The 17,849-nt window shown below is 42.4% G+C and overlaps 1 protein-coding gene across 4 annotated transcripts in view; it reads right to left on the bottom strand.

The window, feature by feature from the left end:
* Window positions 1–3,204: 3,204 nt before the first annotated feature.
* Window positions 3,205–17,849, bottom strand: part of mybpc2a (myosin binding protein Ca) — a 57,037-nt gene continuing 42,392 nt past the window's right edge. For all 4 annotated transcript variants that reach the window (XM_067616328.1, XM_067616329.1, XM_067616330.1 and 1 more), the window contains 15 exons: window positions 17,532–17,638; window positions 17,066–17,095; window positions 15,532–15,671; window positions 15,112–15,271; window positions 14,103–14,207; window positions 13,757–13,945; window positions 13,483–13,617; window positions 12,966–13,133; window positions 12,486–12,574; window positions 10,962–11,157; window positions 8,408–8,547; window positions 6,902–7,061; window positions 5,041–5,177; window positions 3,934–4,120; window positions 3,205–3,609 (listed from right to left, as the gene is read on the bottom strand). In XM_067616328.1, the coding sequence (XP_067472429.1) occupies window positions 3,575–3,609; window positions 3,934–4,120; window positions 5,041–5,177; window positions 6,902–7,061; window positions 8,408–8,547; window positions 10,962–11,157; window positions 12,486–12,574; window positions 12,966–13,133; window positions 13,483–13,617; window positions 13,757–13,945; window positions 14,103–14,207; window positions 15,112–15,271; window positions 15,532–15,671; window positions 17,066–17,095; window positions 17,532–17,638 (1,978 nt within the window). In that variant the 3' untranslated portion in view covers window positions 3,205–3,574. The remainder of the gene's footprint in view (window positions 3,610–3,933; window positions 4,121–5,040; window positions 5,178–6,901; window positions 7,062–8,407; window positions 8,548–10,961; window positions 11,158–12,485; window positions 12,575–12,965; window positions 13,134–13,482; window positions 13,618–13,756; window positions 13,946–14,102; window positions 14,208–15,111; window positions 15,272–15,531; window positions 15,672–17,065; window positions 17,096–17,531; window positions 17,639–17,849) is intronic.

Raw genomic sequence — 17,849 nt, 5'->3', positions numbered from 1 at the left:
CTAATTTTACAGAGCACCTTGTGTCCTTTAAGTCTGCAGTGCCCTTCCTCTCTCCCAATGTCTCCTGTTTGTCTCTAAGTTATCGAGCAAATTTAAAATAAAAAGACAAAAAATGTACTTAAAAATGATTCGACTTGCAACGTGTGACTTGCAAAACAATCATTTTGTTCCCCAAAACTCCAACACAGGATTATAAACCTGCTGACCTTAACCATACGCTTGTAAAAAAAAAAATAAGCCCCCGGCCTAAATGTCCGCATGTCGGTGGATTTTCTTTTTAAACGGGCAGAAGCTCAACAACACCCAGCCACCCTCAGTGCAGACAAAGCTGTCTATTTCTGTCAGCCACATGCAGTCATGAAGTTGTCATTATTGTGAAATGTGAGGGCAGCTCTCTCCTTTAACACCTCCAAACACCGCTCCTCCTCCCCCCACCTCACCCTCCCTCCACTCTTCCAATCCCCCATACATTGTGCTCATTATATGGGTCGTGAGCTCAGGGAGGGTTCGGGCTCTTTAATCAATGAACACGATGACACAGGGTATAAGTCATACTGGTATTCAATAGCGCATACCATGGTAACAAAAAAACACAGAGCTGCAGAAGATGAAGACAAAAAGTCCGTGTGTGTGTGTGTGTGTGTGTGTGTGTGTGTGTACTGTAATGACATGTGTGCTGATCTGGATGCAGCCTGAAATAGACGGACAAACACCGTGTGCGGCGCGGAGAGACGACAGGTGGACGGTCCTGTATGATACGTGTGTGTGTGTGTGTGTTCTCCCTCTGTTTCATTTAGTTCTTATACTGTAATTACACGGATGAGACTCACTGCGAGGCTCTTTCCCTCCAGTGCTCTTCCTCTCTCTCTCTCTCTCTCTCTCTCACTCCGACTCTGTGATTCTATGTATAATTACTTGCATAATTATAGTTCCCTCCATCCTACTGTTTCAGGACGTCTGTTTCTGTCTCTCCGGTATCTCTTGTCTTTCTTTTTCTTGAACACACACACACACACACACACAGATATGCGCACACTCTCACAGACATAACAGTGCTTGCACCCCGCCGATTCTTCCTCCCTTTCGCCTGGTGGTAAGACTCGTCTTGTCACTCTCTTTTTGTCTCGTCTTCGTTTGAAGCGGGCCTGTTCTAATATTGGAAAGACAGCGGAGCAGATACAGTGGTTGTGTGTGTGTGTGTGTGTGTGTGTGTGTGTGTGTGTGTGTGTGTGTGAGAAGAAGCCGGTGGTTTACTCCTGGGCTGCCATGCTTTCCTCATTATTCATTCAGACATCACAAACTTAAAGAGCCTTAAGGTGTGTCACAGGGAATAAGGGGAAAACAAAATGCTCTATTATTTTCTTATTTTTTCTCTCTCGCTTGCTACTTAAAGCTTTCTGAAACTGTGCCGTTATGTGTGAGAAAGGGAGCGGCGCACACACACACACACACACACATTAATGCTGACAGTAGCATTATAAACCTGCACCTCCTCATGTTTTGAAAGTTTCTTAAGGCTGGCGGATGATGCCAGTAGATACAATTAGTTTGATTGCTTAGCAACTGAACATCACTTTTGAGAGAGGGAACAGAGGGGAGAAGCTCAGGTGGAGAATCGAGGTTACACGCTGTTTTTTTTCTGAAGAATCTGTTTTTCCCAAAACTTCCATGCAAAGTAGCATGCGGCGTATCTTCAGCGTTGCTTTCATGTGTCAATCAGCGGAGTAACACACCACGCTGTGTCTCAGGTTAACTGACAATAAGATTATATCAACACCTCACATAATCCACACACACACACACACACACACAGTCATTTACTGCTCGACAGGGTTCAAAATTTAAGCTTTGTGCTGCACTGCAGGTCTACTGTGCAACCAATCGTGGCCTACTTTCAGGTATCTGGAGGATTTTCCCAGCTTTATCTGGGCATTTATGCCCTCACCCTATTTCAACTCATCTTTAACAACATGCTGCAATGTAAAGGAGGAAATGCAAGTGCTCAGAAGTTCTGAATGTTTTAGAGGCCGAGAGTGCCGAGAGTCAGGATTAGGTTGGGACGTTATGGAAGCCTTCAGGTTTGGGGGATTCAATCGGTTACGCAATAATGGTATGTAATAGTTCTTAAGAACCTGCCACTCATGATTACAACACAGACCTTATTGATGGTCAGTCATGGTCTTTGTCACTGTGCTCTTACCCCCTCTGCTGGAGAGACACAAGACCAGGACCCTGATGCAGACGGTGGTGGGACAGACCTGGAAAGTAAAGTACCCCGACATCCCCAAGGGAGGGAGCGTGATGTATTTACTCTGCGGCAGGCAACTCCAAAAAACAAACAGTCAGAACTTCTGCTTTTTGTTTCTAACTTGATCTTTTTTTCAAATCTTCTTCAGTCAGATGGTCTGGCTCGGTGTGTGTGTGTGTGTGTGTGTGTGTGTGTGTGTATGAGGGAGGGCGGGGTCACATGGGACGCCGGTCTGGGTTTCAGCACATCGGCGAGGCTTTAATTTGGTGTGTGAGGCGAGCTGCGGCGGACTCTCCCAGCAGAGACGGTGCTGTGTTTGTTTTGCGGGTGTGTAAATTAGCGGTAATTCGTTTGCTCAGTAATGACGTGGGAGAGCTAATTAGGGCAGTGTTGATGGGTGCATTAATTAGTCTCTAGTGTGTGATGCTAATGAGACCCTGATTCCAAGTGTGTGTGTGTTTTTGTGTTTGCATGTGCATGAGTGTAAGCCATGTATCTGTAAAGGCCAACAACTACAGGTCATGCCATGAGGTATGTAGCATGAGAGCTGGTAAAGACGGGGAGAGTATGTCTGTGACTCAACATGTGTGCCCTCTGTGTGTGTGTGTGTGTGTGTGTGCATGAAGGACGCAGCAGGTCCATATCTGTGTATAAGAACCTCCTTTAATCCTGGTGGCTCCATGATGTCGGCCATGCCTGACTGAATAGTGATCCCTCCATTCAACCGTCACAGGGCCGACGGGCCCCGGCTCACACATCACACACTTAACACCGCAGCGAGGAAGCAAGCGGGGAGGAGGGAGGTGGGGGGGGTGGAGGGTGAGGGGGGGGGTTGTGTGTGCAGCCAGTCGGTCACACTGCGGTGGGTTTGCTGCTACAGCTGCATCACAATCATAAATTCATCCCAACCTATAAAAACGTCCCGGACACAAAACAGACAACACAGGGAGCCGTAATGGATGAAAGGCTGTTTTATAAGTGTGCTCAGTGACAGGTCCACTTCACAGATAAGAAGGATCCATCTGCGTGTGGTCACAGCGGGGCAGTGCTACTACACTACTACTGTGGCTTCTCTCAGTTAGGATGTGACAAGGTGGCAGCTTGCTGTAAGAATTTATGGCATATTACTGATGTGGCATTCGTCATAGCGGTGGTGAAAGGCAAGCATAGAGTAAAGGGGGGTGGGGGGGGGGAGGGGGGGGGGGGAACTGGCTTTAGAGCCTCACCAGTGATCTATTCTAATCATATTTATTCATGACTATCCCGTTATACATAATCCATTACTATTCCTGTTCAACTTTATCCTCTTCGGGTCCGTGCTGTCGCTTATTTCTTCGCCTCCTCTCCTTTCTCTTGTACAACTAGAGGGGGGGGAGAAAAAGAGAAATTTAAAATCAGCATGAGAGGGCCAGTAGATGTGTAGTAGATGTTTTAAAAGAAACAGCACTGGGAGTCATCCTGAAAACTTTACAAATACAATAAGGTGATTAATATTCAGCACAAGCGGCTATAAAATTTCAACTTAAGTTTCACAACAAGAGATCAGTCAAAGGGATGAGGAGAGGGAGATTTGTCATGCGAAGCTTTACTGATGACTGTCACACACACAGAGAGAGAGAGAGAGGTCTGCCACGCTCCCGCTCTCCACTTTGAAGCTACTAGTGACTGAATTTAAGGCGGCGTACCTCGAACCTCCAGCTTGCACTCCACCTGGTCTTCCCCGAGGTCGTTGACAGCCTTACAGGAGTATCTGCCTCCGTCGAACAGGCCCGGCTTACGGATGTTCAGAGTCAACACCCCCTGGTTGTTCTGCATCAAAAACTTGGGGTCTTCACCGATGATCATGTTGTTCTTCATCCAAATGATCTTTGGCTGAGGAACAATGTGTTTGAAGAGGAGGTGGCGGGGTAGAGGAGGAGGAGAGGAGGAGGAGGGAGTGTATAAACAGAGCGAGGGATGTCGGGGAGGGTGGGAGAGCAGAGGGAGGCGGGAAGAGGGAGAGGTGAAATTAGGTCAACATTTCGGCTTGACAAATCTTTGCCGATTCGGAGGGATAAAAAAAAAAAAAAAGTGTGTTCAAAGATCTTTCTGCTCCACCTCTTGTTCTCTAGCTTCAGACATAAAAATACACTCACTGCTGCAGAGGCATAAAAATCCAGCGACTGTTCTACACTCACAGTGTTTGACGCTCACACTTAAAACACAAAGCATGAAATCTACAGCGTGCCCTTACAGCACAGCTACCAGGGGCCACCGCAGGTAAAGAGTATGCAGGATGGGTGGTAATGGAGCGCTGTAGTGTTTATATTTAGTCGTTTGCAGGTTACAGATTGTCTTTATCCCACAGGTTTCTACACTAAGTGACAGTTTTGTGCATCTTTTTTTCTACCATTACTTTTTTTTTACCCTTATTTTACCCTGTGCTCACATGATAAGCTGATAATATTTACTAACTAGAGAGCAAATATTCTATATAATAATGTTCCAGATTTATATTTTCAGTTCTCCATATCAGCCTTTTATATGTTTTCATATAAAAAAGATTGATAGACTATCATTTGCCAGTTGTTGGGGTCTTTTTTCCAGTAGTTTCCTATCTTTCAGTGTTAAGATATCCTTTATAACATTCCTATATTTGCAGAGAAGATGAATATCTTGTTCCTCTCCAATCCAACAATCAGGAGTGAAATCATAATCACATTTGCAGAAGAAATAAATCTGATATAAAATGAATAAACTGAGCACAGAGACAGTTTCATTGACACACAGCCGTACTGTAAAGATGTTAGTACCTTGGGGAAACCGCGGACGGCACAGCTGATGGCTGTGGTGTAACCTGCAACCACACTTCTGTCCACCAGGGGCGCTGTGAATTTGGGGGAACTGGTCTTGTCCCTCTCTTTGAAGGGTGTGGGGTTGTAGTCCAAACCTGGGCAGATAGAAGAAGTGTTGAATGTCTCGATTATTTATTTTTTTACTTTGAGAGCACACATACAATGAGGTGCAAACAGCCCCAAAAAACTAAAATATGTCGTACAACTCTTCTCCTTTGCATCAAGCTTTATTCACCAAATGTTATCTAGACTTCGTCATGGTGGTCTCTGAGTTTCTGATTCTCTTGTATGAGCTATATGATGATGGAAGCCTTTGTACGAAAAAATGGATATTCAATATTTTTACCCTTTGATAGGTTAAGATGAACGATTGTATTTGCAAGACAATATTCTGAAAATAAAAAGGTTTTAATATTATATGTGTGGTGTTACAGTCATTGATATTTCTCTCATGTACATTTTCTATCCTCTAAGAGTAAGCTTATTTTATAAATAGTATATTATAAGTAAAGGATGATGATAACGTTGTTTTTATATAAGGAAACAGCCTCGGACACCACTGTGATGAAGGCAAAATAGCAAAAACCGTTGAATTAAGCATGAAGTACTAGAGAAGAGTTGTGTCTTTTAATTTTGTTGGACATGTCTTAATTTAAGCCATCTAATCCAAATTATGTGGCTAGTTTGCTAAATTTGCTAAAGTTTGTGTAAAACTTAGTCTACTGAAATGCTTAATTAATAACCTACTGTTAATAACTTTTAGCTGCTTTGGGATTGTTTTGCCTAAAGGATGCGTTAAAAAAAAAGTCAGGAGCGCGAATGAACATTGAAACAGGTTTTTCTTGCTGTAATCATCCCTTCTGTTCATACTGACCATTAGAAGATCCCTTCATAATGCATTTACAATGTAAATGATGGGGGACAAAATCTACAGTCCTCGTTTTGAGCAAAAATGTATTTAAAAGTTTATCTGAAGATAATATGAGGCTTCAGCCGTCTGAGTTAGTCAAATAAAGTTGATATCTTCCACAGTTACAGTCTTTAAATACATGTTTGCACAGAAGGACTGTGGATCACTTACATTGAAAGCACATTATAAAGGGATCTTCTTATGGTCAGTATGAACAGGAGAAATGATTACAGCAAGATAAAAACATGTATCAATGTTCATTTGGGCTCCTGACTTGACAAATTGTGACTCTATCCTTTAATATCCAAACCACATCCTGTTAAACTATCTAATTGTTTAAATTCGCAAATCTGAATTATCGAGTGAGGAAGCTGATTATTTGTTTCATCCAGAGGTCAATGTGTACTGTACTGTGATCCCACAATCCTCACCATTTTATAGGCCAGACCGCTGTTGGAAACACAAAAGAGATTGGCTGGTTGGCTGCCAAATGTTTCTGGTAGAGTAAGCGAAGGCAACAACACAAAAACAGTGGCAGCATTTGGCTGGTGGCAGGTGTTAATTTCCCAGCCTAGTTGCTTTCAAAAATCCACGGCCAGTATTAAACATTATTTAACACTCTGTCAGAGAATATTTCTGTCCAGCATAATCAGTGTGAATTAATTTTCTTAATTTACATATTTACCTCAGTAAATAATCTCCACCAAAAATCCATTGTAAGTAGTTCTAATGTTAATCAACCTCCCTGATACCTTCCTCTTGTCACCTATCATGTACCATAACGCTCAGTCGATGTTTTAACTGAATACAACGTGGCCTACGGCTCAGTATGCATTAGATGATGTGTTTTGGCATAAAAAGCGATGTCGTCCCGTTACAGCGCACGTTGCTCTGCGGGGATTTCATTACCTGTTTTGGAAATGACGGCTGTGTTCTTGCTGATGCCAGCTTCATCGCTGTGGCCGCAGATGTTTTCGCTGAACACACGGAAAGAATACTCGTTCCCCATGACCAGGTCAGACACGGTGCAGCTGGGCCTGCGGTTGTGCTCGTAGACCGTGAACCACTCCTGATGTGAGAGAGAGACGGATAGAGAGATAGACAGGGAGAGAGAGAGAGAGGAGAAGCAGAGGTTCAAAGAGGCTTATAGCTGAAGATGACGAATCTCCGATCCCCAACGTCTGTCTTCTTCTAGTCCGTCTTCCTGTCGATTCATACATCATGACGGACGTGACGGTACAGCGAGGTTTTGAAGTTATGTGAAGAATCTCTGAGCTGTCACTGCTAGAACCATCAAGGGTCGACCGGACAACCATAGATCTTGGAAAACATCAAATATGTAATGCTCCTAAACAAGTCTTATTCAGCTTTCTGCAATCTTTGTCATGAAATACAAAAAAATTTGGTTCATTCTCAAATCGCACCTGTCCAGTTGACAATGCCAGAGCTGTCTTTATCAATTCAAGGGTCAGTGAATGACTTTTTCACTGCATGCCAGCGACCGCAAGGTTACAAAACCAACATTATCCCTGATAATCTGTCCTTGCTTTACAGATTGTAGGTTTAACCACACGTTTTTGACATTATTAGCCAGAAAGATAGCTTCACACAAATCCAGTTAAGCACTTTCACAAATTTTAACTGCCACTCAAATGTAGGAAAATAATTTAATCTTCTGGAATTATAAATCCACAGTGTATAAGCACAGCAGACCTCTTTCTCCAGTGGGGGCGTCCCTAAAATGTCATTCTGACCCATTGCATGCCCTGTTGCCATATTAGTAAACTATGATTTTATTGTCTGCTTCGCTAATATATATCAGTTCTCCTCAGTTCTCCTGAGAACTGAAGAAGCCTTTTGGATTGGAGGTGAAATGTCTTCAAGAATCTACAACATGTCTGACTCTTGGATATACCGATATATCTTCACAGCCTTCTTCGATAACACAAATGAAGAAAACAAGCAACTATTCATGACACCAAACCATCTGAAAAGTAATGTTAGGAAAAGCATTTTGGAAAATGACACTAAAGAGGTGGATAAAGGTAAAGCTGTTCGCTGATGTGGCTTTACAGTAGTGTTAACTCTGCAGGGAGTTTAGGATAAAGCTATATGGGTTTCGTTTGAACTAATTCTGACAAATTATGTGTTTAAATATGTTTAAACTTGACTCTTTCAAAACATGACAGCCCTGGTAATCAGATAGAGCTGATGTGATTATGACATGACCATATTAATGAGCTTATTAAGCAGATTTCAACCTAATTTTGATCAAATGAATCTGTTCCAAAATGACCAAACAAGGTTGGACCAGTCATTTCTATTCCAGAGTTTCAGACCTCCAATATGGCTGCCAGTGAGTTACATCACCTGAACCCCTCCTGTACACACATATACACCTCCCACTATTCGTACCTTGGTCTTCAGGTCAGCCTTCTGAATACAGTAGCCGATAATCTCGCAGTTGCCGTCGTCTTTGGGCGGCTTCCACTCCAGCGCAGCGTTGAAACCCCAGACGTCTGTGACATGCACAGAGATGGGAGGACCGGGCTTTTCTGTCAGGTTTGTGAGAGGAGGAGGAGGAGGAGACAGAGCGAGACGGAGTTGGAGGATTTTTTTGTGTGAAACTATGAACAAGACAGACTCGTCAGACAATTACGAGCAGGAAAAGGACATATCGCTCAAGTGTCGTGAAAAAAAAGTGTCTCGCACAGGCGTAGCTGATAACTGACTGTTCTTCCCTGCCTGGGTAGACATGTAGGCGAGCTGTAAGAGGTAGACATAGATTGATAACCAGATCTGGAGCAGGGAAGTCCCGTGGAGAGAAAGAAATCAACACTCGCAGCAGAGATTTGGAAAAGATTGACAGATTAGCAAAAGACAAAAGTTAAAGAAGAAGTTGCTGCGTACATTACTAGAAAAAACTGTGTTGGCATAGAAGTGACAAACTGAGAAATAGTGCCTGGATTACAGAACAGAAGAATACAGTGTGTTCATCATCAATCCTTTTGTGTGGCCTGACTTAACACAGTGCAGTACAGAAACACTGCACAATATAGTAATGTATTTGTCGTTAACCTCTTCCACTCCCACTCCTCCTCTACCATAAACCCATTTTAAGGAGGGAACAGAGGATCTTTAGGGAGAGATAGCAGGTCAACAGTTTATGCTACATAGAAGTGGTGATACATCATCTGAAAGCTGGGAACCTGAAGATTAATTTGAGATGCAGCTCAGCACTGTGTATCAAGCTTTTCTAGTAATAAATCTGTAATAAACATTGTGTTTTGGTTAGGCGCCTATTCAAATTTTGTGAGAGTGTATAAGGGCTTAAAACATTATGATGGAAGTATATGATGGCCATTCCCATGCTCAGTTATGTCTCATAAGTTGTTGCAGCAACTTTTGAATTTGTTGCACAGATTTAGTGTAAAACTTACCATATTTGACCACTTTATAATTGATAAAAATGGTCAAAAATCCCTCCTAAATACCACATTAGGACACCAAGACCTTGAGGAACATGATAGAAAATTTGGAGATTTCTGTAAGAATTGCATTTTTTCGGCAATTGGATGGCGAGCACCTCTCTTCAGGGAATTGCACAGAAACTCCCTTATTATTATCAATATATCTAGTAATAAAGCCAAACATCCTCTGAATGCCCTCGGTCTTTAGTTTGTGGTTGTAAAGTTTCATGAGGCTGTGATCATCCTAGAAGTCACAATACGTCATTTTATAGAGTGAGGTCAAGTTTCAAACAATGGTCTCACTACGATGAAATGGCTACTTTGGGGACTAACATCATTATACATGAATACAATTGGACTCATTGAATCCACAAGAGTCTCAGCTTTCCAGTCAGACCCAATTTATGCAATTCGAAGACTGTTTAGGGACCCCAGTATGCAGAAATATTCAAATACACCGTTTTTAGAATAGGCGAAAATAACATTTATACTGCATGCAAAGAACTGCATGGTTTACGCCTAAAACTGCATGGGATTAACATAAAGTAGGCATGTCTGTAAAGGGGAGACTCGTAAGTATCCACAGAACACATTTTCATACAGATATATTGATTTGAGAGGTCAAGAGACCCCTTTGAAAATGCCAGTTTTTCCCTCGCCAAAATTTAGCCTAAATTTGGAGCGTTATTTAGCCGACAAGCTAACAGGGTCGGTAGCAACGGATGCTTTAGGTCGTCTAGTTTCATATCATGCCAGTATCTCCACTGTAGCTTTAAAACTGAGCTTGTTACAGCCTCTGAAAGGCACTAATGTCAGCCGAGGACGCTGACATCCTCGGGGGAGTGGAGGAGGTTCTGCGTGCTCTCCTCTGCGGAGTACAGTACAGACAGTGAGCAGCGCTACTGTTTTTGCCTGTTAATCCCTCCTGTACTGTCTCCTGCTGAAACATTGCGGTGACAGATCAGCTGAGGGGGCGAGGGGGGAGGCGGGGAGGGGGGTGGGGAGCTGATCAGAGGAGCCGCAGCCTCTCATTAGCTCAACCTTCTCAGCAGAGGAAGTGACAGAGTAGCCCTCAAAATCCAAACATAATCCAAGTCTACACGCAAATAATCCCAGCAGAGCCCCACCAAATAATCCACTCCAGCACTTTGACCCGGGAAGACGAGCTGTAGGATGTGGAATGAGTTGGCGGCCGCAGTGGCAGTGCAGGAGCCAGGATTATGCGAGAGAGAGGAATCAGCGCTTTGATGATTTGCTACTTTGAGTCACAGATCCCTGTGAGTATGAAATTAGGAATTATCATCAAATTTAGGAAAAAAAAAAAAAAAAAAAAAAAACCTCTTGACATGTCACAGATTTGGGCTCAAGCCATCATCCCCTTCCAAACAGGTTATTAAAAGTGTGTGACTTGTGAAGTACGAACCACGCCACCGTGCTCTAATCTAAACGAGAGAACAACTCAACAGGAGAGCGCGTGGCGTCTCGGTGGAGGTACTGACCTACAATCTGAATGTGTATGTCAGCGCTGTCCGACATGTTCTCAATCTGAACGGACAGCGTGTACTTTCCGGAGTGGGCTCTCTCCGTGGAGCGGATGAAGAGGATGGTGTCTACTTCGCTGGTACGAATTCCCACTGTTTTGTCCTCCAGCAGCACACCGTCTTTGAACCAGGTCACGACAGGACGAGGTTTACCCTGCAGTAGAAGGAAGAGAAAAAGAAATATTTAGAGGAAAATGACAGAGTTGTGGTTTTTTAAAGGGCACATATCATGCCCTTTGTGATTTTCTGTTATTTTTATACCATCAGGATGCCGGATATCTATGTTTAACATGATCAAAGTTCCAAAACTTGAGGTAAACGTATGTAAAAATGCTCCCTGCAAGTCAACACCCAGGGCTTCAGCCTGCTTTGAACGCTCTGTTTGTAAAGTTATCTCTACTTCCTCCTCGTGAAATGTGAAATACAACTACTATTGTTTGTTTACGTAGCTAACCAATCAGAACAGAGCATGCTCATTAGGAGGCGGGCCTTAAAGAGACAGGAGCTAAAAGGGCCTGTTTCAGACAGAGGCTGAACTGAGGGGCTGCTTAATGGGCGAGTGAAAGATAAATAAGTTTTTAGTTAAGTTTTTTTAACTGTAAATCATGCAAATATATTCCAGTGGAGCCACAGAGTATAAATATAGAGCTGGAAATGTGCAGGATACTGTATGTCCCCTTCAATGTCAGTTTTCACTAGTAAATTTCTGAACATATGTGCCTGTTTTTTTTTTTTTTTCTTGTCTGCAACGGGAAAAGCATCTCATGTTTTAGCCAAGATATGTTTTGAGGGAGCACTTTTATTCAAGTTAACATGTCTCAACTTTAGTTACACCACATATACATATACAGTGTGAAACCAGCCGTTGGAACAGACTCTGTCCAGCTCTCGGATAAGATGACAGAACTGCGGTTGCTCTTTTTTTTCCCAGGAGAACGTCATGAAGCCGCGTCCTCTGTCTCAGAACAGGCTTTTCATCTGCTTCTTCAAAAGCAGGCAGAGCTGCGGCTCACTTTTTCTTGTCTATTTTTATTTGTAACGTCTCTCTTCCCCCTTTGCTACTTATGGTTAGCTCCTTTTCACCCAATGCCACGATTTGAAAGTTTCTGTCAAATTCTGTAATCCTAGTTTTGCACTTTGAGCTCTTGCTGTCTTTGTTAGTAGCAAAGTTTACAGATCTTATTTCCATTTCAGAAGAACATGGTATGTCCCATGAGATTGCAGCCATAGGAATATCTTTAGCTTGAGCATTTATTTGGTTAGTTTCGCTATCAAAACTATGGGAAACCACAAATTAAAATGGGCTAATCAGCTGTTCTAAATCTGACGTCTCTTGCCCATCCAGTTTCTACTTAAAATAAACCACTCCAGTGTTCACCTAACCCCCCCCACTCCCCCCCTCCCCCCCTGCAATGACCTATTTTATGTAGTTCATGAAATGGCTTTTTTTAAGCTGCTTGTATCATCCATGCTTGGACTAACCTGGAAGGGGATGACCAAGTTCACCTTCTCGCCCACAACTCTGATGAGTTTGGTTCTCAGCTGGCGAGGCAGACGGATTTTTGGATTCTCTGAATGTTGGACACACACACACACACACACACACACACACACACACACGAGAGAGAGACAGAGGGAATAGATAAGTCAACTTTGTAAGAGAGTGGGTGTGATGTGGGGGAGTGTAGATATATTAAATGTACAGCATGTACGTTTAGTACGGTATGTGTATGTTCATATGTGTGTACCAAAAATATAAATTAATACAATACACAGTGGAATTATTGCCTCTTACAGTAGATTCAGTAATTTTAGAACAGCTAAAGAGCCAATGTTAGCGCCAAAACAGTTTCTTTTACATCTTTAATATTTAAATTAGCATATGGGGGCTAATTAGACAAGCACAGTAGTCCGTTTTAAAACATGACACATGATATCTGTATAAACTGATACGTCTCTGACCCATGATCTCTCTGATAGTAACAGCCTGGGAGAGAGTAGCGGGGGGGCTGCGCCCAGCGATGTTAACAGCCACCACCCTGAACAGCATCTTCTCCCCCACTGGGAGACCCTTCACCCTGTACTGGTTCTTTTCCACCGGTGTCTCGTTAGCCTGCACCCACTGGTCACCTGAGAGATGAGCAGAGACAAGCGGAGACGAGAGTTGACGGAAGAAGAGACAGAGAGGAAGAACAAGCGAGGAAGTCGTCCTCGAAGGAATTGTTCGACAATTTGGGAAATATACTTATTCGTTTTCTTGCCGGAGAGTTAGATGAGAAGATCAGTGCCACTCTCAGTCAATACGACAGGATCGATCTTCTCATCTAACTCTCAGCAAGAAAGTGATTAAGCGTATTTCCCAAAATGTCATGCGGCTTATTCCAAATCTATAAAGCACTGATAAATGATGTATTACCTGCTAATAATGGCATTAGTTACAACTTATTAGGTTAGTAGAAAACGTGTGGCATATATTTACTTCCTTCCTTGCAGTACTCGATGATGTAACCGTCGATGCCGCCCGCTCCGACTTTCTCCGGAGGACGCCACTTGAGTGCACAGGTACTGTCTGTCACATCATCCACTGTGAGACGAGTGGGCTCGCTGGTGGGGGCTGAAAGAGACAGGAGCTAATTAATACGTTAATACCCAGTGTAAATGGGATGGGAGGTAGGTTAAGCTGCCTCAAAATGAGCATTGTGTGAAAAGCCTCTGTTAATTAACCATTCTGCTAATGACAAAGGGCAACGCACCAATGGGCATGAAGGGCTTTGAGCTCGCACTTGGCTGAGAGATGCCAATGCCGTTGACTGCAAACACTCTCATCTCATAAAGTACACCTTCAATCATCTTCTTAGCCTCGTAGGTGGTGGACTCATAAACATCAAAGTTGAGCTTGGTCCATCTGGACGAGCCGACCTTCTTCCTCTCCATCAGGTACCCTGGAGGAAGCAAAACGTACGGTGAAGTCATTAAAAAAAAGAGTTCAAAAACGCTGCAACATCATAAACAGTGTGGATTCTTAACCGCTGTTTTCTCTCTGGGGACGGAGACATCAGATGTGAACATTAGACGCTGTGTGTGTGTTTGCAGGGATACCTTTAACGGGAACTCCGCCGTCGAATGCAGGAGGGTCCCATGTGATCGTGCTGCTGTCCTCGCCAACCGATATGCATTTGACATTCTCAGGAGGGTTGGGCACATCTGGAGAGGCCGGTTACAGTTGGAAACGGAAGGAGACGAAAAAAAAAAAAGATGAAATAGATGCAGAAATTAGAGAAGCTTTGAGAGAGTGTGAGGAAATTGGGTTGTTGGGCAGTACAGCGAGTAAGAAAACATGCAGATGTGACACTGAATGAAAAAAACATCTGGTAAAATATTTTTATATGATCCTTTTAAATCTTATAGCTTTTCTTTGACCCCAATTAAATTATTTAGATGTTTTATTTGTCTTCCACAGCATTGGCCATGTCTATAATAAATGTGTAAACTTCAAACCTCATTCTGAGGAATACTTTTTCAAAGAGTGCTGTAGTGTTTAACATTTAAATCTGTTTTTACATCCTTACAGTCGATGTTTCCATTCATTTTTTATAGTTATGGAAAATCTAACTTGAAGTGGAGACTTAGAAATTGGCTTGAAATCCATCACATTATGTCTGCTTTTATCAGTATCAAAGTTACAGTATGGTAATTCTTGCTTTTAACATGTGTATTATTGTACAACAATATCCTGACTTTGACAACAATAAAAGCAGACTGTGACAGATTATGTAGCTCAGGTTTGAAAGCTCTGAAATTTATAATCATATGAAAATAAATGACAACCCGTAGCTGCCTGGAAGGTCTAAAAACATTAAAATACAGCATGTTTGGATACAGAAATTTTAATAAACTGGCTACAACATGCAAAAACACTGGTATGGACCTAAAATTCAGCTAATATAGGTTTTTAAAAGATGGCAAGAACTTTGTGGGGATATTTTCTGACCATTAATCAACCTCAGTTGACACGCACAGTCCCTGAAGCTTTCAGCCAGACAGAAGAAAGAGAATGGGAGCAACCAAAGAAAGGTGAAAGAGTCAAAAGTGAGAAAAAGTCACTGACCCACGATTTTAACAAAGAGTTCAGCCTTGTCCTCTCCGGCGGGGTTGGTCACGGTGATGGAGTAGTGGCCCTCGTCTTCTTTCTCCGCCCCCTCGATAACGAAGCTGCTCAGGGTCTTCCTCGTCTCCACGCGGACCCTTCCCTCCGCTTCAGACAACACCTATCAGAAAGCGGAGGACCGAGTGACAGAGACAGACACAACAAAGGATATTGTTGAGGAGAATGGTGTTTGCGTGACGAGGGCACAGCCGCCACAATGACAGGTGATTCAACCTTCCCACTCTAGTTCTATGTTTCGTTCTTCTTTTGAACTGTTCGGTGACTAACGGCTGGATACTCTGATTGACGCACAAAGGTAGAACGTATCTGACGTGTGTTTGAGTGTGTATGAGATGAATAGCGAGAGTCCTGTCTCCTCACGTTGTCTCCTTTCATCCAGCACACAGTCGGGGCTGGATCTCCTGTGATCTCCACGTCAAGGCGAAGTTTGTTTCCAGCCACCACGGTAATGATGTTCTTGCTGCTTGAGCCGGTGGTGTCCAGGTGGATTTTGGGAGGCTCTTTCATTGACAACATCAGAGTGGAAGAAGAGGACAAAGAGAAGATTCCAGTATGGTTATTTTTGCATCAAAGCTTCTGGTGGATGATATTTTGTTTACTTATTAGTCAACATCTTAAATTTAATCATTTTATACTGAAAGAACATTTGCATTCGGAGCAGCATCATGTTGAATTGGGTCATGCAAAACAAGCAAGTTAAAGCATGTGTCTACTACGAGGTTCACTTTTATAACACTACTAGCATTTTCAACATTTAAGTAGGAAAATATTTGTGTGGCCACTAACTGTGTGACTTAACTTGTTAAAGAGGGGCAGCAGTTATTTCATGTACAGATCATCAAAGTTTAGGCGGAGGGGAGTTTAAAAAGCAACTAAAGAGCAGCTAAAAATCTTGTTTTTGCTCACTTCCTGTGGTTTAACGTCTCACTTTGTTGCAGTGATGTAAAAGTGTACTCTAGGGTGTGTCAGTACATCATGACGTCACTGTTGGGGGTCGTCAACGACAGCCACCAACACCCATCCTATCCAGACAGGACAGTGAAAGCTTTTAAATGATAAGACTAGCAAATGTTTTTCCTTACTGTCAACAAATCTCATGTGCCGATCCAACAATGAATTGATCCTGCTTTGTACTGAAGTTCTGTGAGAAATTAACAATGTAGTACAAAGTCAGGAGGTTGTGATGTGTAGCACAACAAGCTAGCAAAGCTCTGTACACAGAACTACTCTCTAGGGACTGTCAGCCGGTGCAGCCAGTGTGTTTTTAACAGTTTTTTGACAACCACAGAGGTCTTTGGCACAGAGGAATAAGATATATCAGGCCTTGGATACACACACAATACTTGTAAGTAGATCAGTTCATTGTTGCTTAGTCTGTAATGCATATTGACGTCATTGTTTCCAAAAAACAGTACACTTAAATTCCCACGACAAACAAATAAAGATGACTATATGTGAGCATACTGGTTGGACTCTGAATCTGTCTGCTAAGATTATAGTTTCCACATTCATAAATTCAACTAGTAACCTAATGTTTGTGCATATACTATAACCCAGTGCCTGTGCGGCTTGTTTCCTGCACCACTCAGTGCTTTTCTGCTTGTTAAAGATGCCTTGTGGAAACACGTCCTTACTTTGAACACTGAACATTTATTATTGAAAAAATCCTTTTAAAACCAACTTTCTCTAACGCTGGTTAGCAAGGATGAGGCTGTTTTCAAGCGGGACACGTACTGCTTGAAAATTTGTACTGCACGTATTGCAAATTTTTGACCTACATATCAGCACCGTCTCATAGATCTAACATTTACTTTCATTGCAAGGTGATAAAAGTGCATGGTAGTTCAGCGGTATATTGCAGTGAGAAAAATATTTTACGGAAATCCACACCTACCTTGTCGGGGAACATAGTCAATCTTGATTTCTGAGAGGACAAAAAAAAATATGAATCAGCTTTATTAAAATTTTAGATGGTTGGCTCATTCAGAAAACCCATCAAATGCTTCATATTGATGGCCGAAGAGCAAAACCTCCTATCTGAAAAATGCACTTTTAACTTGTTTTCTTGCAGAATGCTATTTGTTAAGGATACCCAATACATAATACACTGTTTTTGGACTATATAACTATATTATGTGTTAACAATACCATAATAACCATACAAATATACTGTAAACAATACCACATAATATAGTAATATAGTCCAAAAACAGTGTATTATGTATTGAGTATCCTTAACAAATAGTATTCTGCAAGAAAAAACGAGTTCTTTTAAACAAGTTTTCTCAAAAAAGTGCATGTTTTATAGAGGAGGTTTTGCTTTTTGGCCATCGATATTTTGCTTTGACTGTTGTTCTCACCCAGGAAGTTGAGTTTTGCAGAGAGAGAAAGTGCATAGCCGTCAGGTACAAAGGTATAATCTCCAGCGTCCGTAGGCTTCACGTCATTAATCGTCAGCTTGTGGGTCCTGGGGACATTTTTACCAGATATTACCAAGGAGACAACACTCATTGTGACCCGCGGTTATGTAAAAGACAGTTGCCCTAGCAACATACTCCATGAGGCAATATCACAGAGTGAGAAACGTACTAAATGTCTTTCACCTTGTGTGACCGCTGTTGCTTTGGCATATGTCCTGCCATAGGCGGCTCTGATGGAGGGATTACTGAGAGAAACCC

The sequence above is a fragment of the Thunnus thynnus genome, chromosome 17 (assembly GCF_963924715.1).
Source record: "Thunnus thynnus chromosome 17, fThuThy2.1, whole genome shotgun sequence".
In the NCBI taxonomy this organism is placed as follows: domain Eukaryota; kingdom Metazoa; phylum Chordata; class Actinopteri; order Scombriformes; family Scombridae; genus Thunnus; species Thunnus thynnus.
The sequence above is the reverse complement of the archived record's forward strand: the minus strand, read 5'-3'. Positions and strand labels throughout refer to the sequence as shown.